General features: G+C 42.6%; 1 protein-coding gene across 5 annotated transcripts in view; it reads left to right on the top strand.

The window, feature by feature from the left end:
* The window catches only part of osbpl8 (oxysterol binding protein-like 8), a 105211-nt gene that overhangs the window by 22823 nt on the left and 56004 nt on the right, over positions 1 to 26384 (top strand). For 3 of the 5 annotated variants that reach the window (XM_071920008.2, XM_071920006.2, XM_071920007.2), the window contains exon 2: positions 3016 to 3113. In XM_071920008.2, coding sequence (XP_071776109.2) covers positions 3069 to 3113 — 45 coding nt within the window. In that variant the 5' untranslated portion in view covers positions 3016 to 3068. Of the gene's footprint in view, positions 1 to 3015; positions 3114 to 14936; positions 15041 to 26384 lie in introns of those variants that run through there. The other 2 variants (XM_071920009.2, XM_071920010.2) reach the window with 2 other exon arrangements.

Genomic DNA, 26384 nt, shown 5'->3' with positions numbered 1-26384 from the left:
GAGTGTAATTAACAGATGATGCCACTTGTTCATGAACTGATGTGGAGGATTTAGCTGGCATGGGCGTGACTGTTGTGAACAGTTGGGTTAAGCCTGTGTTTTCATTTGCTACTGTACCGAACAAAAGAACAGGCGTACAAGTGAGGTAATGTGGTTTGATCACGTGATGCAGTCCAGGCTGTGTTGTTGGGTCGCCCTGGATCGAGCAGGCCTGATGGACAGATGGGTGGGCGGGCTGCTGGACAATGACACACACAGTTTACTTTTGTGTGCCTCTCCTCCTTTTAGCTCTGCCTCCGACAAGTCATATTAGACATGCTTTCAGCAACCCGCCCTCTTTAAACAGTTGCTTTGTTGAAGTCTTTGGTACGCTGCTGACTTCAGGATTCCTTTCATGTGGTTCCAGTTACAGCTGCTTTCAGTCTACCAGCTCATGTGTGTCTGGTTATGGATCAGAGGTTGTGTGTTTTGTGTGTGTTCTTGTATTTATGTCACTGTGAGGACATTTGGTCGGACAGATTAGCACAATCCCCCAGAGCGAGAAAATTTTGCCGGTCCTTGCTTCTTGAAGGTGCTAATTTATGGTTAGGACTTTGTTAGAATTAGGATCAGGTTTAGGTTCTAGGTAAGTGTTAAAGTGATGTTGAACTTTGGTAGTATACCTTGGGTTGTGTAGCTTTCTGGCCATGATATAACCCCTAAATCGGCGATTCTCCGTTACCTGTTTCTCCGGTAGAGGAGATTGGAGAATTGTGTTTTTTTTCTCTCTCCATTCACTGCCATTGTATGGAGGAACAGTCTGAAAATCACAGATTCTGACAATATACAAAAAAAACTAGTCGTGCTGCTGAATTGTTTTTAAGTGAATCGCTTTCTTTATGTTTATTAAACCTTTCAGTTTGAACAAGTGTAACACTGAAATCCGGTTACAATTGTGTGTGTGTGTGTTCAACAGTTCATTGTCTCCCTTGTGTGTCTTTCTTGTGTTCAACACTTCATTATCTCTCTTCCTCTCTCTCATCCACACACTCACACACACACACACACGCAATTGATACACTGCTTTGACTTGTTTTGTTAGCAAAACAACTTCCCTGTGATCTGCAGAGTCTGGTGTTTTCATATCAGAGGGCGTTAACAACATAGGAGCAAGAAGGTGGTAATTCTGAGCTACATTTAAAAACAAAAGATAAAGGACAAGGTTGGTACAGTTTCTACCTTTGCTGTTGTAAATAGCATAGCAGCCAAGCCACTTGAGACAGTACTGCCTAACATTATCACTAATTTCTGTTTTAGCGTTTGAGGAGCACATTTGATAAGTGACACACCTGCTCTCACCCCATTCCACTCCCTTTCTTGTAACATGCAGGTGAAGTGTGTGTAACTTTATGCGTGTGAAGCAGAAAAAGAGCAGGAGCGTTCAGTCAACCCTCCCCAGATAGATAAAGGTTAAAAAAAGTGTCTTGCTTTCCAACACCTCTGGAGAGAAAACGATCCGCAGGAGGACAGGGAGAGAAAAATAAAAATGAAAGAATGAATTTTTCTGGACCTGCTGGGGTTTTGGCCTGACAGGCTGGCAGATCCTCCATCCTCCCCTGTGTACGCCGGGAAATAGTCTGTTTGTTAAAGGCCTGCAGCTACAGCACCTTGGTTTGTGTGGAAAAAGGCAGCGAGACCGGTGAGAAGTTTTCTGCTGCATTAGTTCTACAGTGGTAGCAGTGATAGAAATCCTCCACCCTGCATCTATCCTGCAGCCTAAATACCCATCCCACACGAGGAGAAACGACACTTTAAATAATGCTCTACTTTTCCATAACCGCTTTCAAAACAATTCTTGTGTGACTGGAGGCTTAAAATGAAAATACTGATATTCAATTTTGAACGTTCTTTGTTTTGTAAAAAAAGAGAAGTTAGCTCACCTCATGACATGCAAGCCAACTGACTAACTGGAAGAACTTCTACATTCCTACACACCTTTTACACTGTTGAACGGTGTTTGATTTTGACTCATTTTAAATATCATTTGGTTGTGAAATACGCCCTACGTGTTTGTTTTTCCATCCGTCTATGTCTAGGCAGATTGCTGCATGGCCGTTAGTTTTTTCTTTTTTTCTTATATGAGCTGTGATACGCGTGGACACAACTTTTTTGACATAACTGCTTTTTCAGAGTTTAAAAATTGTCAGAACAAGATGAAAGAGTTTAACCACCACTTCTGCATCGTGTCAGAAAACCGTGTCAGCAGCTGTCAGAAACACCTCTCCCTCTGACAGAGAAGTTACAGCCTCTTGTGATTTGGAAATTGCAGTAGTCAATGATGCGACCTTGTTATTATATATGTTTTTTTATTTAACAAGACATTTAATATTCACTTGCTGCCCCCCTTCTACTTTGAAACCCTTGTATTCAGTTTACCGCGGTGCCTTGCATATTATTACAGGAGATGCATTTTGCACTCACCATTGTGATTTATGTCAAAAAGTTGGCCAGGCTTTAACAACTAGAAGGGAAATAGGCAAAGGAAAAAGCTCTGATTTTGAAATGACCCCCTAACTCACATCCACATGTCTTTTAAATCCAGTGTTTATGGTGCCAGATCACAGAACTGCTCAGTTTTAAGTTCTCTTGAGCATAAATTCTGATCTTGGCGAGACTGGTTTCTGTAACTTGGCACCTTTTTTAAAAAATTGAAAAGACAGAAAAGCACTTTAGAATTTTTTGTCCCCCTCAATGATTTTAAAGTAGTAATATCTCACATTTACTATGATGCTTGTAATTGCTTTTTATAATCTAAGTCCTGTTGTATGTTGCTGACAGTTTCAGTTGCTGGAATGTGTGACTGAGTGCTATCTTTTATTTTCTTGGTAAATTGAATGTTTTTGTCCGCAGCCCTGTCTGTTATTCCAGTTCACCGTACAGCCCTACAGTATGTGGGTCTGTATCGGTGGAAGGATCTGCTGTGTACTAGTTTAGTATTTCCTGTGGTTGTAACGCGCTGCCTCTCTCTCCTGACAGACATGCAGGCCTCAGAGCAGCGCTGACAGGCCAGACTCTGGTTTCACACCAACATGGAGTCTTCCTCTGAGTCCCAGCAGGAGCCTGAGAAAACTTTGGTGAGTCAACACACACACACACATGCATAAACACGCACACATGCCCCACATACATATGCATATACAGATATACATACTGTATATACACAACCACACAGACATGCATATGAAGACTTTCATTCCAAAATCAGATTCTGAATAAAAGTGTCACCTACTGTTACAAAATGACTGAAAATTAGAAGTTGTAGTTCTTTTAAAGGACACGTAGGTAACTTTAAAACATTAAAACACTTTTATAGACTGGAACTGCTATATTTTTTAAAATACTGACACCTATACTTATACAGTACATGCAGAAACAAATCAATGAGTTTCTTTTTATGGACATATTCTATAGACCCCAGTTATATAAATGTGGTAAAGACTAGGAAATAGCCCATCCTCGGTTAGGATGAAAAGGCTACTACCTGTATAAATCAGGAATAGATTAGGAAAGTTGTTTTATTCCTCCCCATCCTGCCACATGTCCTCGTACACACTGATAAATGTCCCAAATAGAGACAGTGCATAAAATAGGCCACGCCCATCGTGGGGGAAACCGCTGCTCCGCTCTCCATTCACCTTGTGTGACTGAATGCACGTCATTGTCATTATTCCCCAAATTAAACATGCCTAAAAGCTGTTGTGTGGTGGGCTTTACAGCCAACAAACTGAAAAACCACAAATTACAGTTTTTTGTGCTCCCGAGTAAAACAAGGGAGCCGTTGAGAAGAAAAATGTGGATCCAGACTGTAAGGAGAGAGGCGCTGACAGTGGCTCATGGTAGAAGAGGGGGAAACTTTGGGACCCTGAGACTAAGTACACTTATAATGTGGCCAGTATTTTGTCACTGGTCAGTAACTTACCAGTAATTATCTAGTTATATTCTTGTAAGATAACCTGTATGTTAAAATGTGTTTAAAAGCTGCCATGCTGTCCTAACATTAGGTTGCTACTAAGCTAACATTACTGAGCCAGTTCCTCTCTATACAACAGATGAGTTGTGTTCATGTGTGGGTCTCAGGACAGTTTGCTCTGTATTGACTGTCAGTCCAGGGTGCAAAAGTAATGAGAAATCTCACTGACTTGTTAGCTAACATAAGATAGTTAACTTAGCAACAATCCACTTTAATAACCAATGTCACGTCAGCGCCGCGCATATAGTCTGAAAAGCATAGCTGTATTTCCAATTTTTAAATATGAAGTGAAATTATTCAAAGTCAACTTATTATCTTACCTGGTGATTAAATGAAGTAGTGGTATTTCACTTCAGGCCACTGTGTGGGATCATTTATCCAGCTTTATTGAAAAAGGACATTGATGGAGGCCAATTAAGTTCATTTTTTCAGTGTACCTTCTCCTCTCTGTTGGAGGCAGTGTGCTGAAATAATTCTTTGACAGACTTGTCAACTCGAAAACAGGAAAAACCTTGTCAGGCTGTCCGTATCTGTTAAGATTTCCTCCCGATTGCCGCTTTTGCCGGTTTGTTAGCGATATTGTTTTCCCCCACGGTGGGCGTGGCTTTCGGAAGTATGACGCGCTCCGCAGTGTCTCTGTAGTCAGTGTCTGGTGGTCTTTTCACAACCTCTGTGTACCGTCTTAGTCGGAAAGGGAATGTTATGTTTCCAGCTGGCGTCAGTGACGGGACGTCCACACCCGGCGCGTGCTCTCTGAACCTTAATGATTAGCTTGAGGCGCTAATATTGCTAACCTGCCACGGGCTCGGCAGGTGCTGGGTAGTGGACGCTGCACTTGGCCGTGTGTAATTAAACTCCTGTCAGGGTGTCTGTGTGTGTGTATGTGTGTGTGGGCAGAGATTGCGTGTGGACAAGACAGCTACACAGAGTCATTTGGGCGGCGGACGATAAAAGGTCACAGCGCTGCCTACTTTCTCCGTCGCCTTTCCCAGGAACACCAGGAGACAGACAGAGGGAAATGGTGATGAAATGAACAAGGCAAATGAAAATGTGAAGGACTGACTCAGGGTGCGATCACACCAGCAGCTCTTTCTCTTTGGTCTAAGCCATAGTGGAAAAGTTTACGTTGTTGCATTTTTGTATTTGATTTGTTTCGATTCACGCTGCCCAATTGCGTTTTGGGTTTGTTTCACCACAGTTCCCTTTGAAGAAGACCAAGACCTGCATTTTCATGTGGTCTGGCTGCGGTTATTTGGTGCACCTAAGTTTGAATGCCATTGTTTTCACCTGACCCAAATTAACTGAACTAAAGGAGTAAACGCTCCAGAGTTATTATCTCACATACACACAGGAACGTCTCCAAATTCTGAATGGTAAACTGTGGCACCTTCAGTCTGTTGTAGTATTCTTTTGAAATGTTTATTTGTGCTTCATAGTAATTTTGACCCAAGTCATAAATTTGGTATTGTAACAAAACTAGATTCACTACTCACTATTCCTAGGTGTCTATTTAACCTAGCACACACACACACACACACACACACACACACACACACCCTCTCTCAGCTCCAAGGCCTGTGACTCTGCCCTTCCATTTCACCTTAATCATAATCCTCAGTAGCCATTTTTGCAGTGAGCAGGAGGGCAATTATAATTGCAGTTAACTCCAGTGATAATGGCGCTGGCTGTCTCTCCAAAGGCCTCCACACACAAAGAAACACAATGGGAGCACAGCTTAAAGCCTTTTCCTACTTCTGAGTCTGTCTTAGTGTGGGAGTGAGTTTTAATAACACTCAATGCTCTCTTATTAGTGCAGGCTAATTTCTCACCCCGCCCCTCTCCAGAGCCCATTTCAGTAGCTGCGTAATTAAATTGCCGTTGCATAAATCGGGTTGAAAACCGTGTTGGTGTCTTTACTGGTTGTTTTGAATCAGAGTAAATGCTGTCTTTTACTGTGATGGATGTCCACCTCCATTTTAGCAATGAGCCCACTGTGTGGAGCCTCCAGGGTTGTGTGCTATCATTTGATCACACATTGTGTGCGACTGCAGCGCCAGGATTGTGTGAATACTTGGACTGTGGGACATATTGTGTCGCTGGCATGTCCTGCTGTGTGCTGAAAGGACCCGTTGGTGGAGAGGATGGCTCCCGGCACCAAGACGAAAGCCTCTGGGAAGTCTGCCAGGTGTCTGCTGCCTCTCCCCTCTCTCCTCCGTCTGCACAGTCAGGAGATGCTTCAGGAAGGTTTACGGCGGCCGGGCCTCGCCCCCCCGGTCTGGGCTGCCTCCAGAGCCAAGCATCCACTACAATTCAGTCTGCTGTCATTGGTCATCACCTGCTGTTAGGAATCTAAAGTTATGGCACATAGGCGACCATTATGCTTTTTCACAATCGGCTGGGTGAGGCTGGGTGAGAAGCAAGTCTGAGATCACCAGTTTTAATCCCCAGACTGGCTGAGCAGGTAAAATGAATGAGGAACAACTCTCTTCTTCCTCAGCAGCTCCCGTTGAAGTGCCCTTGAGCATGGCACTTAACCCCCAATTGCTCCAGTAGAGCTGCACAGCGGCCAACAGTAGAAGACCGTGGTTGTACTGGGCAGCTCCCATGAATGTGAAGCAGGATATTGCTGGAATTGCTCTGTCAAATTTCCTTTGATAAAGGTTTTAAAATAAATGTAGTCTAATAGCAGCATATGTGACATATATGACTTTTTTTTTTTCTCTGACTAACAAATCAAGAAGTTTCATCTATATCTCTCTCAGAAACAAGACAATTACCAATCCCATCTGGTGTAACTGCACCTTGTGCTATCAACAGCTACACGTCAAACATAATTAGGCTCATGATACCTCCAGAAGGCTCATGATTAAGTTTGTGGTGTCCCAGAACCTCCCACCTATCAAACCCACTCTCAACACTGATCAGTCCGCTACACTTGTACACCATACACACACACACACACACACACACACACACACACACACACACACACAGAGCACCCTGACACTGCACCTACAGGATTTGATTTTGAAAGGCTTCTATTAATGTGAATAAAGTAGAAGAGTCTGGCCCAGGTGTACATCTCCTGTTTACTGCACGACACCCTAATTGATTGCCTGCGGTGGCCTAGATTGCTTTCATAATAAAAATCGACAAACGGTGTAACTCTCACGGACACGGTTCCTTTCATCCGTCCTGGAGAGATGACTCTGGAAGCCCTCCGCTCTTCACTGAATCATCAACATAAAAACAAATCTATACCAATATGAAAGACGGCTGGACAAATCAGTGTATGTAGAGGGCGCTTTTAACATACAGGCTTATCAGAAAGTGCTTCACAGAAAACACGAATACAGATAGAAACAAGGATAATGATTGACCAAATGCATCACAAGAAGTGGGATGTGTGTGTGTGTGTGTTTGTGGATGTGAAGTCCTGTGTATGCCCACGCACAGGTGTGTGAGTGGACATGACACACTAAGGCAGCCTGCAGGAGAGGCAAGTGGATGACAGACTGCAGGGAGGTAAACAAAAAGGAAGGACAGTAAAGGACAGTAAACACTCTGGTTTTGAAGCAGAAATCCACCCTTACTCCTACATTGTTGGATATCATCAATTTTGACGTTTAACGGATTCCAGGAGTTATTTTGTGATGATTTTTGGTTGTACCTACTTTCCCTAAACGTGCCTCGTCTACTTCTACTGCAGTTAGTGATTTCCTGCATTTCCCAGAATGCCTTTTGACAACCCCTAGAAAAGGAGTGTGAATTTATTGCTCTCAATCACAGGTGGGTGTGTGGCCGTATGAATAACTTGACAGTGTGATCATTCAGCTGTGGGTTACACACGATCGCCGCCGCACCCCTTACTTACGCCCTTATGCAACATGTCTTTTAGCTGCATTGCATTCTGGTCTCTCTCCTGCTCCTGTGGGTGGAGAAACTGGTCTCTCTCCTCTTCTACGATGGGTTTCTCCCTGTATGATTGTTGAACGTCTCTCGGTGCAAAACGGCGGCTCTAGAAAGAAGCCCTCGCTCTTTGATTCTGAGGGACTGACACCAAAACCTGACGTTTACCGCTGATGTTTTAGATCACTAAAACGTTTAAAAATACACGAGCAAACAACAAAATGGTCTCTGAATTACAAGTATATTGCTGATAGCTGTTTGTAGCAGTGTTTTAGGGTGAATTGAGTCTCTGATTCCCTGACAAGTGCAGGAAGCTTGTTCCAGAGGCAGGAGAAATCTCAATCTCATCTTTCAGATGTGTAGAATGACAAGGAGTCCTTTATCCTGCGTCGGAAAGAAAATACTGAAACTGCAATTTTTTTCTCAGAGGGAAGGGAATTCCTGATGGCTTGATAAACAATGTGTTGTTGTGTTATGGAGAATCCTTGGCCTACAAATCAAGTTTACCCTCAGAGAAAATCTTTAATTTTAGTCAAACTAAATAAATTCTAAGCAATAGCATTCCCCCAATAGCATTTTTTTCCATGTTGAAAAATAATAAATTTGTGTCCACATATATTGCAATTTATATCCGGATATTCAGCAAAAACATTGCATTTTGCAGCTGTACAGTGTTTGTGTTACATGTTTGGTTCAACGCATTGGTTTTAACACTGCACACACACACACACACACCACCTCCACCACCCCCGACCCAGCTTGTTTATCAGTTACAGATTTAGTCTGCATGACAGTGTGGTCCTAATATGGGATTTAGTCATGTACAGTAAATCTTACACTGACCAACAGATGCTCAGTGCCATGTGCTGCAGGAAGCACACATCCTCCGGCCTCGTCTTCCTGTAGATAAGAACCGAACAGCAGCTCCAGTTTCTCTGACAGTTCGCCTGTCAGACCGAGGAAACCAGGAAGGAGACGAATCTTTGAAGCCAAAGTCTGTACGGAGCGAGATAATATTGCAGAAGTGGCCAAACCAGCACACAAACATAACTCTTATGGACGTGTAACGTTCTTTTTAAAAATCCAGCTATAATATATCGATGGATCCTACATGGAGTTTAACCTGTCATTGACTCTGCTGTGACTGCATCGTTTCTAATTGGCAGCGCTGACTACAGGGTCTTGACTTTCACACCTTAAAATGCCACGTAATGTGAAAAGAAGTGGAAATTGGCTCCGGGCTGCGCTTTGGGAGCAAAAAACAGAGGCTGCCTCATCTTCTGTGTATCAGCAGTCAGACCCGGGGTGCCGTTGACAGAGCCAAGCTGACAGCCTGCGACGGTGAGACATGTCCTCGCCAGTAAACAAAAACGGGTTAAAGTAAACAGGAAATACAAGATGATCCTTCGCGGCTTTAGCTTGGCTTCAGCCTTGGAAAAACTGCAACTCAGAAAGTCTGCAAATATAAACTTTAAAAAGAGTTGGGGTGGGGGTTGAAGCCAGTAATCAAGATGGTGTTGACAGATGTATTGACACTTGGGATGGAGGGGATGGATAGATGGGGCCATGCTGCATCAAACAGGCTGGATATTGGAGAGAGAAGTACTGTGTGTGTGTTCTCTATAGATGCAGCCATTGATCCCACTTTTTACTACATGCTTTCTGAACCGCTGCAGCACTTTTACTCCAACCCTAAGATGAGTTAAACAAAAGGAACAAAAGTCTTTCTTTTTAGTTGTTGGTGTGCAAGTGTGCGGCCTTCTTGCATCTTGGATTCTACAGTTGAATCTATTAACACACACACAGACAGACACACACACACACACATCCCTCTTGGAGTATCCAGTTCCTTTGGCTCTAGGAGGGTAATATATTGTGTGTCGGCTCATGGGCTGCAATTATGATGAAGTGTGTTTTCAGCAGGCTTCAATGTTGAGACGGGCTAAAAGATTGGAAGAGGCAACCAGAGCCTTCTTAGCGACTCATGCAGTGGCGGCCATTGTAGATATCCTGCATTAGTGCTACAGATAATACGGTCCTGAATGTTATACAGGAGAAACAGATTAATAAAAAGAAAAAAAAGATGTTTTCCGCCCCCAAACAATTGCTCCTGGGGATGGAGGAAAAGTGCATCAAAGGTTCAGCAAGGCATGCAGTAAAAACTGGGACGTGTACAAAGGCTACATCTGCAAGAAAGAACACACACACACAGAAATAAACTTCAAATTTGGAGGTGGTATCAGCCCAAGCAACGTTTCACACAAATGGTTGAACTAAAATAAGGGCCGGAATAGTTCTCAACCAAAAAAACATTGTTGGCTGCCACAGTCTAGGTTTGTTGGAGAAGAAATACTTATCTTTGTCCCTTGATTTCAAACAACTTGTTCATTATTCCTTATCTGTCACTGCTCGTTTAGCATTAGCATAACGCTGCACAGGGATCCCACACTCAGGCCAGGGATGTCAGTTTTAATTTTACATTTACACACTCACAGCACCATAAATTAGTGTTGCACAGAGCAACGCTACTCAAAAAATTAGCAGATACCAGATTTTGCAACAGTACTATACTAGAGTTTCTCCAGAACCGCTTCTCTGTTTTGAAATGTTTTCATAGCGTATTTTCTGTCATCAGCTTGTATGAAATTCCTCCTCATGAATGGAAAGCCTAGAAAATTTACAAACAGATGAAGATTGTCTCATATTTTACTAGAGTATCATTCTCCACAAAGATGATATGCTCCGGTCATGACTTTGCTATTTTGCTGCCGGCTTGTGAGAGCAGCGGAAGTTGTGTGTCAGTAAAATATGTCCTCCGGGACATATTATACATTCTCAAAATTGCTATGAATATGAATGTTATTTGTTGAAGGTATTCTTAAACAAAATTTGATTGTAGAATTATTAACAACATGAGGCTCAGTTTTTTTTGTCGTTGTTGCAGTGGTATCATGATGTCATCACCGTATATGGTTACTTTGTTGTTCCCCTCTGCCCTGTGAAAACATCGTCCAAGTCATAGGCTGAGTCTCACTCAGCAGGAGTTTCCTGCCTGGGGCTGAGCTCTTTAGTCTAATTAAAATGGCCAGTGTTCCATTGCAAATGAGCTTACATCTCTGAGTGTGATGGATGCAGCATGTTTGTTTGGTTGACTTTGCTATTGTAAAGCTCCTTGAAGAGGTCTTGTGTTTTTGCTTTCCTTTGCCAGCACAGTACAGTGTGAGAAACAGGCCTTTTTTGTAAAGATTCAAATCAATCACTTCTTCTCTGGCCTAACCCCATGATGTGAATCATGGTCCTCTCTCTCAGCAGGCTACATTTAGACTGCTCCATCACAATTGTCTCTTTGTAGGACTGGTTAAGAAGAATTTAGCCATTTCTTCCATCAGGATTCAGCATGAACTTTTTGTTTTGTTTTCATGAACAGTGCCCCACTAAAGGGAAAGGGTCTCCAAAACTTGAAACAGCTAGTATCTGCAAACTACTTTCAAACCTTTATTTATCCAGGCTGACAAAGTTTGCATCCTCTTTTTCACCTCCGCCCTGCTTCACAGTTCTATTCATTCACACTGGGGGCTGCCCAGTAAAACCACAGTCTTCTACTGTTGGCCACTGAGCAGTTGGGGGTTGAGTGCCTTGTTCAAGAGCACCTCGACAGTAGCTGCTGAGGGGGAGGGAGTGTTTCTCACCACTTTCCTGCAGCAACCTTTTGGTCACAAGCTCTTGGTCTCAGTTCACTGCGTTAATCAGTGATGCCTGTTGCCAAATGTATTGACTGGATTTGAAAGAGTTTCCAAGTTAACAGAGACCTGCTTATATCTTTACTGGCAAACCTAAACCTCAGGCTTGATAAGGAGGTTAGAAAACAGAACTGCTGCAATGTTGTATTTTGACATTGCCAAAATTCTGTGTATGGCACTCTCACCAGCTTGGTATCATGGGTTCAATTCTAAAATGATACGACAGCAAAAACATCTCTGTAAATAATCAATTATTTACCAGGATTTATGTTTGTGAGTGTGAATTTTATGCAAGCTAGAGTAGAGTAACAGTATAGTGCTGTTTCTCAAAACCGCTACCGTTTTATTACTTGTTCACTAGCGCAGTGTTTACCCATCGAATATCCTTTCAGTCTAATTTCAAAGTGCTAACAAAAATGGTGAAACATGTTGTGAAAAGTAAACAAAACAGACCTCTGTCTCACCTTGCCTAAGGAGATGAAACATGTTTGTTTATGAGGCTCACATTGCAGCCGTTTGTCCTGATTCACAGAGTCTCTGCCCTTATGGAAGACTAGACTTAAATCTATCACAATTCACTGTGTTGCTGCATAGAATAACTAAAAAGGTTATAAAAACCGTTGATAGCGTAGCTGTCACAATACCTAATCATGTTTAGACCTGTTAAATAGGCCAGTGTGATGGCGTAATATTACGTTTTGTAATGTTTTGGATGCTGCTATCGTCTTGCATAGCACACTGAAATATTCAAGGCCTGATCTGCGGGTTAACTGCCGTCTCCCTCACACAATGACCAGTCCAAATGATTGGCATCTCCCTCAGCCCAGTTGGCACTTCTTCTACCTCATTTCTTCCTTGTTGCACTTGGCGATAATTATATTATTTTAGACAGATGTTTTAATCACACCATTTACAACAAAGGAACGTGTACAGTGGTAGCCATTGTAGAAGTCCCCCTTCATGCACTTATCCTGCGTTTATCCTGCATTAGCAAAGCACTTGATCCTTTCTTGAATGTTGTACAGTAGAACCAGATTAGTATATTGTAACACAAAACTCTGGTTCCTCTCAACCAATTAGTAATCAGACCATTCCTTGTAATCCCTGATGGCTAGAAAGACCGTAACATATATTTTTTTCCAAACGCTTGGTCTTGGGGATCAAGAGTGCAGCAATAGTTTAGCAAGCATCTAGTCAAAATTTGCCCAGTTTTTGCACGGAGCCTAGTCTAGACTAAATCTTATCTTAGAATTGGGACTTCTACAATGGCTACATCTGTATGGAGCTGAAATAGCCTTGCCTTCACAAAAATATTGAAGACGGTTTCTTTGATCTATGATTCATTGATGTGAACTTGCTTCTTCTTCTCACAGCTGGCTCTCTTATTAGCACAAGCAGTTAGCTTGAAGCCATATTTCTCTTTCATAGGACATTAAATTACCCTTTTTTTTGCATATACCTTGATAAGAATTTCAGTTGTCCTGCAGGGTTTTGTAGTCAGCATTGTTCACTTGAAAACTTTGTCTTTGTTTAGAAACTACTATTTAAAAAAAAAACTGAAATGGTTGCTGATGTAATTTTTTGTTTTGTAATGGACGTTATTTTCAAGACACCTAATTTTGAGTGTTTGCAATTATCAATACACAAGAAAAAAATCAGAATGTGGTGGTGAGTACAGACCCTCAAGCCAGTGGGTTTTGGTGTTTAACCAGTCATGATTTCTCAGAAGTGAGAGTGCTAGATCGGGAACATAAAGTAGCCAAAATGTTCTATTAAATTGACATGGCGCTTAAAATCCCTAGTGGCAGTGTGGTGCCACTGTTGAAACACTGTGACCTGACTACTAGCTTTGTTTACATTGTGACTTATTGGTTTATCAGCCTCTGTTGGTGACCAGTAGGAATTTCAACACCATCGACAGAACTTATTACCTCCTACACAAGTCTCACCCACCCCTCCCGTCCCCTTTGGTGACGGTGGCCTGTAATGGACACAAACAATAAAGTCACATTTTTACAATTAAGGCGAGTAAGTGACCTACAGAAATGTCTAGAGAAGATGTAATATATCACCATGCAAAATAATGGAGTCATAATACTGCTTTGTCAGTTGCTTTTCAGCTTTTGTAGCTGAAACGTCTTGTGATGACAGTCGCTCACTTGTAGCACTTGTAGGAAAAAGGGGGCGGGGCATTGGTATTGATCAACAACTCTATCAACCCCCCGCAGATACAATATATTGTGGTCATTTTGTGCTACGGGGCAGTGAAAGCCTTATTTGCTGTGCCTTTAACAATCAAAAAAGTAATTCTCTTAAAGGTTACAGGTGAATGTATGTTAGATCTACACGTTCAGCAACACTCTGCATTGTCTCTTTAAGTGACTACCTGTCCTGTGGCGTGTGGAAAACAGTTAAGTAGGTTAACGGAAAAAGAGTAGCAGAGGAGAGTGCATTAATGATTGCGTTATTGGGCCCATAATAAGGTAGCAGGGTTGTTGCGTCGCGTCTGCCGTTCTCTGGGGTGATTTTCCATGATGGCTGGGGAGATTGGCTCGCCTGCTTTGGTTTATTGGTGCAGAAGGGCCTCAGTCAACAGGAACAGAAGAGACGTGTGGTTACAGTAGCTGCGTCCGAGGGTGTGCACGCTATACATACACCTAATGGGTCTGTCCTCCCATAATAGCTGCTTGAATACAGTAATGGTACAGTAATTGTTGAACATGGCTTTATGTACAGCCCATATAGGCGGTGAGAGTCTACTTCCTTGTTTTTGTGGCTGTGTAGCGTTTTGCTGCTTTGTGCGTGGGATTGTTTTTCTGAAGAGAATCGCTGAGAAGGGGTGAACTTTTGTGTGTTTGTATGTTTGTGGTCAGAATGTCTAATGGGGCATTCAGAGAGAGAGGAAGATAATGAGGGATGAAGGTAAAGAAGGAAGAGAGAGATGGATGGATGCATGGATGGACAGAGTCAAAGCCAGGAGCGCGGTATAAAAAGCACAGGAAGCTTTGAGGCCAGATAAAAGCCGAGGAACGTCGAGTAAACAAACGGCAATGATGTCAGAAATTTACAGAGCAGGGGGAGGTGAAGGTTACTGAAGGAAGGGCTGGGTGTCTGGAAAAGAAGAAGAAGAAGAAGAGGGAATAGAAAGACAAACGAGGGGGAAGACAGCACTCATCAGAGAGAGAGGGTGAGAGAGAGACTCGTGCTCTCTCGCACGCTCGTCCTCTCTGCCTTGCCTCCTCCCTCCCCCTTTTAGCGTGTGTGTGTTTGAGAGAGAGAGAAAGAGAGAGAGAGAGAGGGCTGAGCTCAGTGGCTTGTCGTACCAGGTTTAGTCGGACCAAGCAGCAGCAGCGACAAGCTCGCCTCCTCCGACTGACACACGGTACGCATTTCCTCTCTTTCTCCAAGTGAACTTAAACACTGTCGAGTGTCAAAACGGGAAATAGCAGTGGGTGGAGTGTGTGTAGGATTGCATGACTCGTACTGGCTGGCTGTTTACGAAGCTGATCATGTGTAGCATTTTGTTCCAAAATGAGATGTCTACCATTTGGAAAATAACCTGATGCCTACTCTTAGAATATAATTGTTGCCATGAAAGTTATCAGGCATCTTAAGGCCATTGCTTACAAAATAGTTATGTTTTTAAGAATAGAGTCATCTGTATTTTTGAAATATTGATGGGTGAATTTCAGATAGAAACTTATTTTTTATGCTGTAGACGTATCTTTGTGACAAGGTTTCACACTTGAACACAAAGTCTGTGTTGTTGCCACTGTGGCTTGTTGTTGTTTGCTCAGTGTGTTGTCACAGAGTGAAGGCCAACACTCAGAGTCACGCTTTGCTCAAGCCGTGTGGACGGCTAACGCAGATCACGCCATTTCTCACGATGTGGCGGAGAGACCTGCATGGCTCTTAATATGCGTCGCTTTAAGCATCTGTCTTCACAGTGATCCTCGCATGTGTCTGAACTGGGGAGACGGCTGCGGGCTGATTGCCGAGGCATGGATCTAATCGAGCCTAATCAGAGAGGGGAGGTTTCTCTCTGGTTGTTTACTACTGAGAGAGGCAGAGAGACACCAGGCAGGCACAGGCAGGGAGGCAGAGTACATTATAGAAACATGATCGCTTCTTAATGCAGCGCTCTCAAGTCCAATAAAAAAACACAATGACGCTCTCAAGTCCAATTGAAAAACACAATTAGGTGCATCCGGTCATCACAGAAGTTTACTGTGAAGATTATGGTGGAAATTCTTTCTTAAGTGCTACCAAAATTTCTGACCACATGCCTGGTTCATCTGGAAGAGGGCAAAATGACAAATTACCTATTGCTAGGATGTCGTTTTGTAACAGCAGTATTCCAGGAATGGTTGGTTTTTTCTTTTTTTTTTCCCCCACAGAACTGGCAGGGCTGGAGTCTTGGCTACAGCTCAGCATACGGGATGCAGGCAGCTGGGTTGGAGTGTGTGTAATCAGATTGATAGTATTAGCCTGGGCCTGTGTTAATTCATTCTAGACAGTCACTGGAGTCAGGAGATTGACTTGATTCATTGATTCAGTCATGTTTTTGAAACAAACATTCAAAAGGCATAACTGACCAAGGCAGGCTTTCCATTAGGGCCGCACAAATACTTGTCTATAATCATATATAGTGATTTTAGTTTCTGTTATTAATATATTGGCATGTCATCAATATTGAAAGATTTAATTTCACTTAGAACATCCGCTGTAGTTGAGCATAGTCAAGATGTTGATATAAGATGCCAAAAGCGCAGTAAAGATTTGCACCTAAAATCATGGAGGCTGATGATTTCCATTAATAATCATGATAACAATATATAGCAAAATAATTGGGAATATCAGCCCTAGCGTTAGCAGCCCTAGTTTCCTATAGACAACTAACAGACCCGGCTCGATGTTATACATGCTGGAAATGGACCTTAATTGCATTAGTGGATAAAGAGATGCGGGCTAGCTCCTATTTCAACAGTTATCAAGAACCCTTCTAGGCGTACTAGGAAACCAGCATCAGCCTCTGTCTCAAAACATGAAGAATTAAAGCACACAGAATTACTACTGGGAGCCTTTGTGCGACATCTCAACTCAAGTTCTTACACATTTAGTGATGCGTTTCCAGTTTGGAACTCCAGTACTTTGGCGGCGCTGCCGTCCTCGTTGTTTCAGATCTCAGGTGGTGTACGACCTCGCTCACGACTTTAAAATGCAGACACTGTGCCTAACCGTCCGGCCGAAATTGCATCTTTTTGCTCACACACACTGCACTGCATTTGTTTACGAGTGAAACATGAACCAGGCATAACACTGCCAGAGTGTAGATCAATGATTAGAGCAAGGTACTAACACTATCAGCGTTAGCATTTCCGTTCCCAATGTGGTTGTCCAATGCTAAAAATGTATTCACTCATACTGCTGTAAGGCTCTTTGAATGAAAACACCCACTAAATGGCAGCTGTCCTCATCATCCATTATTTGAGGTTTATTCACCCTCAACCTGCTTCCTCCCTCATAACCATTTTAGATCTCCAGTATGGCTACAACTGTTCCTCTTGAGCGTGATCCGCCTGTCACCTCCAGACTGTCCCTGAGCCCCAGGACCCCCTGCAGTGATGAAACTGAGACTCCACTCTGTGTGAGGCTCATGGACCCACCCAGCTACCCCCTTCCTTTCCTCCCTCCGTTTTGAAGACTGACATGCCGAAAGGCTACAGTTTAATGAAATGCTGTCTGCATCCAGTGTGAGGCTGAGTGTTGAGCAGAAGTCCCCCCACCCACCCACCCACCCACACCTCCCCCACCTCCCCCACCTCCACCTCTCCCTCGTGAAAGACAAACCGCTGAGAAGACGTAATGAAACTGATCCCTTTGTACAAGCTGTATCCTATACCTAACGCCAGCCAGCATCCTTTTATGAACCTACTCCCTCCCTAAACGCTTCTGTTTTGACATCATTAGGTTTTATGTTAGCAATGGAGAGAGAGGATGAAAAAAAACCCAGAAACCCACTGGGATTGCTTGTGTTTGGTCTAGTGTTGGAATTTGCCCGGCTGCTGAGAATTATCTCTTTATGGATTTCCTGTCAGGCCTTACAAGACTTCCGACTTCCTTGCTTTCCTCCCTCCGCCCATATCTGGAGGAGTCTGAGTTCAAATACTCTGCCTTTAATTTGAGTTCAGCATCTTCCACCACAGTTTACACTCTTCCCTTCAGGCATTTAGCTGATGCCCTTATCCAGAGCGGCTTAAAATCAGCGAGCGAGTGGGGCTTCAGTGTCTTGCTCATGTCGCAAGGATCGAACCTGTGACTTTCTAGCTCTGGGACAGTCTCTCTAACCACTGCACCACCTGCATCTCATTGCGCGAGTCCTAATCTATACATTAATCACAATTATTGCCTTAAACACTTTACTAGTCTCAAGAACTGTTTGCCCTGATTAGAGTCTAGACTATGAACACCACATGACACCCATGAATCACTAAAATAATGCCTTTTGGGAACTACTTATGGCTTCATTAATATCACTTAGGGCACCAGGTTACTTTCTCTTCATCCACAAGGCGAGGCTACTTTAAAAAAAACCTTTAAAATCCATTAGCTGTAACACATTTCAACTGCTGATATTCTGTTTTATTTTTCAATGGATGTAGGCAAAATTTCAAAAAAGCTCATTTTGCATCTTCAGTTTTCAACAAACAAAAACAACCTGAATGTGGTGTTGAGTCCAGCTCCTCGGGGCAGTTCAACCATTCATGAACTCAAGGAAGTAAATAATGAGACATAGTGAAAAGAAGTGGTGAAAATATTGTACCAAAGACAAATAGCTTTAAATACACTTTAAAGGCCCCAATTCACAGTTGCAGCATGGCATGCCACCCCGCTACCGGCTTTACTTACATCATGACTTATTGAATTGAAGATGCATTTCAGTCTTAGGGCCAATCCATCACTTCATGAAACACCTTCAAGGCAGCATGCTAATTTACAGGACCAGTTGTTTGGGCTCCCTGTCAGACGGAGAACCGGTTCACCCCCCCCCCCCCCCCCCCCCCACCCCGATGATAGTGAGAATCTCCACTGACTTACCCAATTTGCGGAGTGTAGGAGTGAGACGATTACCATCTCGTCCTCACCAGTCATTACCCACCCACCACTTTCTGCTCCACTTCCTGCCAACACCTTCTTTTCTGTCACTTGGCATCTCAGTGTTTTCCTGTCCCTGTTTATGGCTCTACCTAGGCCACCTGCCCACACACAGCTCCACTGTGGGGGGCTAAATAGCACAACACTTTTAGATGGTTCTCTGTGTGTGCATGCTCACAAAGTGCTGAAGTGATGATGATGTAGCACTTCAAGTCTCAGCTATCGTTGAGTTCGACTTGTCCGTCTAGTAGTTGGGTATCTCTAGTATTTGGGCCCTGCTCCCTGTGACTCTGGCTTCAACAACAACCGGGAAGGAAATGTAAACTCTGTGCCCTCACACCTACCTCACCCTCACACCTTCTCATCCACCGCCATGCTCTGCTCCTCAAGAAACCTGAGCATAGAGAGTTTAATACATAAACGAATTATTGCAGACACACACTGCTGTTAAATTGATTCCATAAAGTGACACCAGCGCTAATAATGGGGTTTACATGTGGTGTGTGGTTGTTGTTTTAAAATGGAAATGACAAAAAATAAACATGAGCTAGATGAGAGATGATTCTTGGGATAGGAAAAAAACCATATCGCTACTATACAAATTCATTATCATGTCTGTTTTTCTGATTTTTCTCAAATTTTTGCTTTTTTCTTGTGAAATACTGAATAGGCCTCCTCTGATAATTAATCACATGAAACAAACTAAAAAGGGAAAAGCATTCTGTAGTTGGAACTGTGCACCACCATATGCACGCCTGTTAGGGGAGGTCACAAGTAGATATCGCTTTGTTTTAAGGGGTCATGACCCAAAAATACACCAACTACACAGACACATCTTGATCGCACTTAAAGAAATGCGATTAAGGTGTATACATGTTCTGACTGGTCTCTATTAATGCCTGCAAAGTCAGAGTACTCTGCTTATATTGTGTTACGTTATTACGCTTATCCCAACTAAGAGCATAATGACACTAACATAATCAGAGTACAATCAAAGCCATTTCAGAAGAATACTTCAAGGAACTTCAACCTGCGGATATAACAACACCCTGATAACCAAAATGCACCACTATTGATGCAGCACATCAATAACCACGATTCACAGCCACACCCAGAGGAGAGTTTCAGAAAAGCTTGAACACTTATCTATGTAAAGTCATTTGTAGTGTGCTCTGTTTATTTCCACAACATATGTTAAATGAATAATGTGAGTCAAAGGACAAAGTTGTGATGACCTTATTCTGGTAGATTGCAAGGAATTGTTAAATAAAATAGATTGTAGCCCCTGCATTCATGCCAAGTTTTGGGACTCCAGCATTACTTTGTGTACAGCTGTGTGCCAGTGAATCAAGTGAATCGTGTCCACCACCTTGGCTCAGGTCTCATGTTGGACAGTATCTTGGCTGGCGAGCCGACACGGCCCGGCTCTGCCCATGCTTTCTCCGCCCATATGCTTAGAGATTTTATTTATGGCGCTTGTTGCCGTGACCGCGCACCAGCTGTGAATCAGCCACCATATGGCCGGCACCCAAGACCTGCACCTCACAGCTCCCCGCTGCCCAGTCCCAGGCTCTGGACACGGACCCGCCTCACGCTGAGAGATGTGCCACTTCTCTGATGGATAAAGCCGCCCTGTCACTACCACATGCTGGCCTGAACGCACTGTTTTCACACTCAGCCAGGGCTGCAGAGGTGGAGGGTTGGGGACTTGGTGGAATACAACGCCAGGAGTGAGAAACGACATTGTCAAATCCCCTGCAGTTTGGCTATTTAGAAATGGCTAATGCAAAATTTGTTGGAAGAGTGCATCAAATGTTTCAGCATTCAACAGCTTATCAGTTCCCCCATGAAATGATAGTTGTACTGCTTCTCTTTGCAATTAATAAAACTCTTTTTGCATAGTCTATTTGGGCATCCAGCAGAATCCGGAAATCCCTTTTTATGTGAATTTTGGACTGTTACACTGAGTCTAGAGCAGAGGAAATGTGAACAAACTTGTTTGACGAGGACCAAAATTAAACAACTGCTGTCCGTCTGTGTTGTCTGTGCCCATATGGCATTGTTTTGCACAGAATATTCTTGAATCATTCAGAAAATCCCTCAGTAACTCGGTACACAAATTATCTCACTTCAGGGCTTTTTCATTATTTTTTACATTTCCCTAGTTGTTTTTGTTCTCCTGTTTTCCTTCATGCTGTGTTCCTTTTTCATTTAGATTCTGTTATCGAGCTCAGTTGTCTTTGCCTTTCATCTTTGTTTGTTTGTTTTGTTGTGCTTGTTCTGAGGTGAGGTATTTTTATCTGCACCTTTATTTTTTATCTGACCCTCACACATTTGTCACTTTATTCTCTCACCTCACTGCATTTATCTCTTATCATACTTTATATCAGTCTTTTTATCACTTCCATGATTTATCACTGTGCAAATAAACTTAACTAAAACTTAACTAAACCAGAATAATCAGCATGATCTCTCTACATGTTCTGCTATCTTCCCACCTGCCCTTTGTAAATGGTTAGTCCGCTGGTGCTGAGCAGGCTGGTCTGCGTGTGGCAGGTTGACTTTGCAGAGGGGCGGTATAGCGCTGACCCGCATGAAGCCATTTGTCCAAACGTTTGACGGAGAAGCTTCTTGAGTGTTTTTTCATGAGCGCGGCAGCTAGAAAACGCCTGAACGAGCTGAGGGAGTGTTTTTATGGCAGTTAGAGCTATCAGCCCCGTTACGCTGTCCATTCCTGTTTACTCAGTGTTTCCAGTGCATTAGTGCAGCACTAAACGTTGTCCTGTTGGACATATTTTGATTGGGTAAAAGGATCTGAAAGTACTAGTACCTGCTGTACATCCTTTGCGCTGATGCAATTTAACAGAGAAGAGGTTGAAGAAGGCAAAACTGTGAGTGTTTATTTCACAGACAAACCCTTCGTGGAGCTGAAACATCAGATTCTGAATGTAAAATAGGGAATATGATTATTAGCCATGACATTTTAATGGTGTAATGTAGTAGTATTGAGTGTTTTTTCATGGAGTTGCTTGGTGCAGTTGGTGGAATAAACTAGTCACAGGCCAAAAAATTGACCAACATTTGACAGGTAGCTTGTGTTACATTCCTACACAGACTGCCTCAAATTCTCTGGTCTCTGGTCTGATAGCAAGACCAGTGTAGGTGTTGTGGAGAATGCCGTTTTGCCTGAATGGGCACAGAGAAGCTGAACGGTAATGCCACCGAGCCCCGTGGCTTTCCTGGAAAATGAAAAATAAGTTGTTTTGTTTTCTGTTTATGGCAAGCTGTGAGTTTAATGGACAGTACAGAGACATAAGTTGCAGTGGTCTATTTGTTGACAAGTATTTTGATTTGAGTTGTGAAAATTGCAGTCTTTGTCATTTTTAAAAGTAGATGGGTTGTTTTGTGTGGTAAAATGCTGGGAGACTGTTCAAAACTTCAAGCACTTGTGCGTCCTGCTGGCTCAGTGGGCGGGGGGTGTGTGCCGTGTGGCCGCGGCGTCCCGGGTTCGAGTCCCGCCTGGAGTCTTTGTCGCATGTCATCCCCCTCTCTCTCTTCCCCCAAAGTTTCCTGTCTCTCTCTACTGTGATCTATCCAATAAAGGCAGAAACGCCAAAAAATAATCTTTTGGACTAGTTGTCAGAAAACTGTAGATTTTGCTCTAAAATTTGCCAAAATCTTGCCAGGACTGACAAAAAGCTACCCAAAATCCCCTGTGACTCACGCTCCAAATATATACATATCGTCACTACAACAGATAATCTCATCACACATACATCTGAAACCAGGCAACCTCAGTGACTCATTCCTAAGTGGTATCAAAGTACAGGGGATGTAAATAGCATGCTCAGCAGCTTGAATAGTCGTTAGCTTCAGAAATAACAAACCAGTTAGCCAATCTTTAAAGAACAGTGCTCATTAATCCAGTGTAATAACAGCTGCTGCGAGAAACTTCATTATAGCGCCTGATGGGAGGGAGACCTTCCTATTAACCTAAATGGCTGTTCATTCACTTTCATGGCACAACCCCAATAACACACAACAGCAAGTGTCCATTTTACTTTAACATCTTAGACATTTAGAACAAGCTTCATTTCCCAGATCACCAACATTATAATGAATAGTAAGGAGTGCAGTTATAGTGCCATGACAATATTCCTTTGAATGATATAAGATGTAAGATACAGAAGTTCTAGGTAAAGACATAAGAGAAACAGGAGCTAAGAGAGAGGTAGAAAATATTTTTTTTACCCATTGTCGTCCCTCTCAAGGAATGTTTCGAGGAAGTTCATTCTATATTAATGGTACAAACACAGAGAGAAAGGGAGAGTAGAGGTGAAGGCGGTCTGTCTTTCCTCTCTGGTGTCCAGTGGCAGCAGACGAGACGTGTTTAAGGGTCAAACCACTTAACTCTCAGGAGTTCAGATGTCACAGGTGCACTAAAGAATCCTTCGTTTGCATACTATAAAATGAACTTTATCGTAGGGTTGGGCGATAATTCAATATTATCGTTTATCGTCTTTCAGTGGAATCATCATTTTAATATTGTGACACATATTTCTGCTGTCTAAATTGATGATGACATGCAAATTTTACTTAAAAACTCATAAAATGAGGTATGGTAGGAATATTATTTGAATATTTCTGTTTTGTTTGACATCACACCTAACATCACCATTCGGTTCAATGAGATGAACATTAATTTGATTATTTAACGTGATTTTGCATACATGAACAATATCGTGATATATATTGATATTGAGAAAAGTCCTTATGATTATCGTGATATTGATTTCAACCATATCGCCCAGCCCTACTTTATCAATCCCTGTAGGGAAATTGGGTCATTGGATATAGGAAAGAATTCATTCATTAAAGATGTAGCTTCGTCATGATGCTAATGCAGAGTTCATATTGGCTGTTATCTCTCTCTTTCTGTCTCTTTCCCTCCTTTTATCATTTTTGTTTTCTCCTGTCTCTCCTCTCTTTTCCATATTTACAAAAACGTATGCTTGGAAGGGAAACGGATCCAGACAGTAATTGTGACACATACACACACACACATATACACACACACACGCACACACACGCACACAGACTGGGGTGGAGGATTTGTTAGAAGGTACCTCTTAAAATATTTTTAGCCTGACTACAATCCAGTCAGCGTTGGACCAGTTCTTAGTTGTTGCCTTTATAGCAGTCTTTCAACACTGTTTTGATGAATAATTGATCAATTACTTACAAGATATGATTCAAGCTCAATAAATGGCGAAGTGTGTCCTTAGGATATAGCTCTAAAAACAGAAAAAAGCTTTGGTAGTGATATCTTCCACCGCCCTGCTACGGAGAGGAAAGTGGGTCAGAAATATGCTGCGAGTGATGTTTAAACATTATGTAATATGTCATGGCATTTTATCCTGCGTAAGCACTCTTCATCTTTTCAGAGGTAGAGAAGCACTGCTGTGTTGGAGGCAGGGTTTCCTGTAGAGCTTTTTGTAGCTCTGCTTTCAGGTTCCTTTCACTTCCAGTTGAAGAATGGCTCTTATTTGGATATTTTTATCATGATATATGGACGACTGTGCTGTTATTTTAAATGGAATATAGTTTTCGGGTGGGCTGAGCATTATGAATTATCCATTGTGTTCATATTTCTCTTGTGGGTGGCACTGCAGCTAAATTAATGGCTAGGAAACACTGGTTGGAGCGAACCAATAAATCCGGAGTACTGAGGATATAGTTTGCTTGTCTGATATAATCTTAGGCTACTGTTGTTTTTGTTAAACCTTTATTCATCCAGGCAGTGAGCACGCATGTTCCTTTTTCAACAGAATTTGCTTCACAGTCTGGAAGCTGCCCAGTACAGCCACATTCTCCAGTGGAGGAATTTGAAGTGCCTTGCTCAAGGGCAGGGCAGCAGTAGTTTTTTTAGGGAAGACAAAGCGTTTCTCATTCACTTTCGGAATGTGTTGGGATTTGAACCGACAACCTTCCTGTCACGAGCCTGCTTCTCTAGCTTCTGGGCTACGGCCGCCCCATCCAGTGTTAAAATATAATTAATGATGATTAAAAAACATAAATGATTAGAATAAATAGGATTGTATGTTGTTGGTTTAGTTAATTTGCACAGTGCTAAAACACAGAAGCAAAGCGGTAAAAACACAGTGATAAAATGAGATGATAAAAACACAAAGGAGAGAAACAAATTACTATTTGTACAGGTGAGATTAAAAAAAAACAAACAAGGGGCTTATGAAGCCAGCTTCCCTCAAAATGAACAAAAGATCAACAGCATTGTGTGGCAAAGCAGCTTTTTCCTCAGTTACTGTTCTGTCTTTGCTTTTGCTTTATCTCTCTGCGTCAGACAGAACTTGAGACCTTTCAGTTTTTCTGTAAAGAGGATGGAGCAGAGTAACTCCTTCACAGTCCTTGTACGTCGTCTCATCGGCACAGCGGGGCGTTAGTGTATGAACTGTCTGGTCTGAAAGCCATCTCTTCAGATAAAAGCCCTAAAACCCAGACAGCAGAATGGCACTTTGTGTTCAAATACAGCTCTCCTGTTCTCCCTCTGATATGTCATTGTCAATCAGTGGATTTCAACCGATGGCAAAAATGACGGTGATTTGATGATGACCTTTATTCATGCAGGAATGGTTTGCTGCACACACATGCTCAGCAGCATCCTGCTTGACACCGATGTTCTCACATCCACACCTTGAGTTGCTCAGTACAACCAGTTTTCTACTGTTTGTATGGGCAAAATATGAACACTATATAGTTTAACTTGTCTAATAGCTGGTGTCCCAGTACAAGGAGCAGACTATAGCACAGACAATGCGCCTTTTATGTCACTCCAAAGAGAATATGCAACCTCACGCATGGTGGTGGTGAAATGGAAGTGTCAGTGCTGTTGATGCTGTAAATCTGCCGTCTGCAGTGTTGACATGGAGGTCGAACTCGGAGCCTCAGCTGATGCATCCAGTCTGTTTGGGCCTTCAGGGTGCGGATTGACTGCTTCTTCCCACTGTGTTGACACAGGATCTAAATGTGCAACCGTCACTGTGAGCGTATTTGCTTAGAGTCTGCCATATTATTTGGCTTTGCCTTAATCAAACACACCAGACCAAGGTTTGTTCACCACCACCCTGTATTGCAGCAATACTGGCGCCATGCTCTGCCTATTAAACTAACTGTCCTTTTTCTCCACCTAAAATTAGGAGCAACATTTCAAAATGCAGGTAGGCACACAGACGAGTCTGTCTAGCAGCGACTACTTATGAATAGTAATCAGAAAGATACACTTGATTTATCAATTTGTTTTTTAACCAGTTCACAGGCTATATTTTCTAATAGCAAGTGTTTTAGGAAGGTCTTGTAAAACCTCCTGGTTGGCTGTGCCCATGTTACCACCAACAGTTTGTTGCTTCTGATGTGTGATTTGTCTTCCAGTTCAGCTGAGAGTTGACCAGTTAGCTTTCTCCAGCACAGGATTACAGTGGATAGCAAGTCGTTTTCACTGCTCGTTCCTGTGGGTTAGAGAAACAGGCTTGTGACTGAAAGGTTTCTGGGTTGAA

Source organism: Centroberyx gerrardi, chromosome 24 (genome assembly GCF_048128805.1).
Source record: "Centroberyx gerrardi isolate f3 chromosome 24, fCenGer3.hap1.cur.20231027, whole genome shotgun sequence".
NCBI lineage: Eukaryota > Metazoa > Chordata > Actinopteri > Beryciformes > Berycidae > Centroberyx > Centroberyx gerrardi.
Note: the sequence above shows the minus strand (reverse complement) of the source record. Positions and strands in the feature narration are given on the sequence as shown.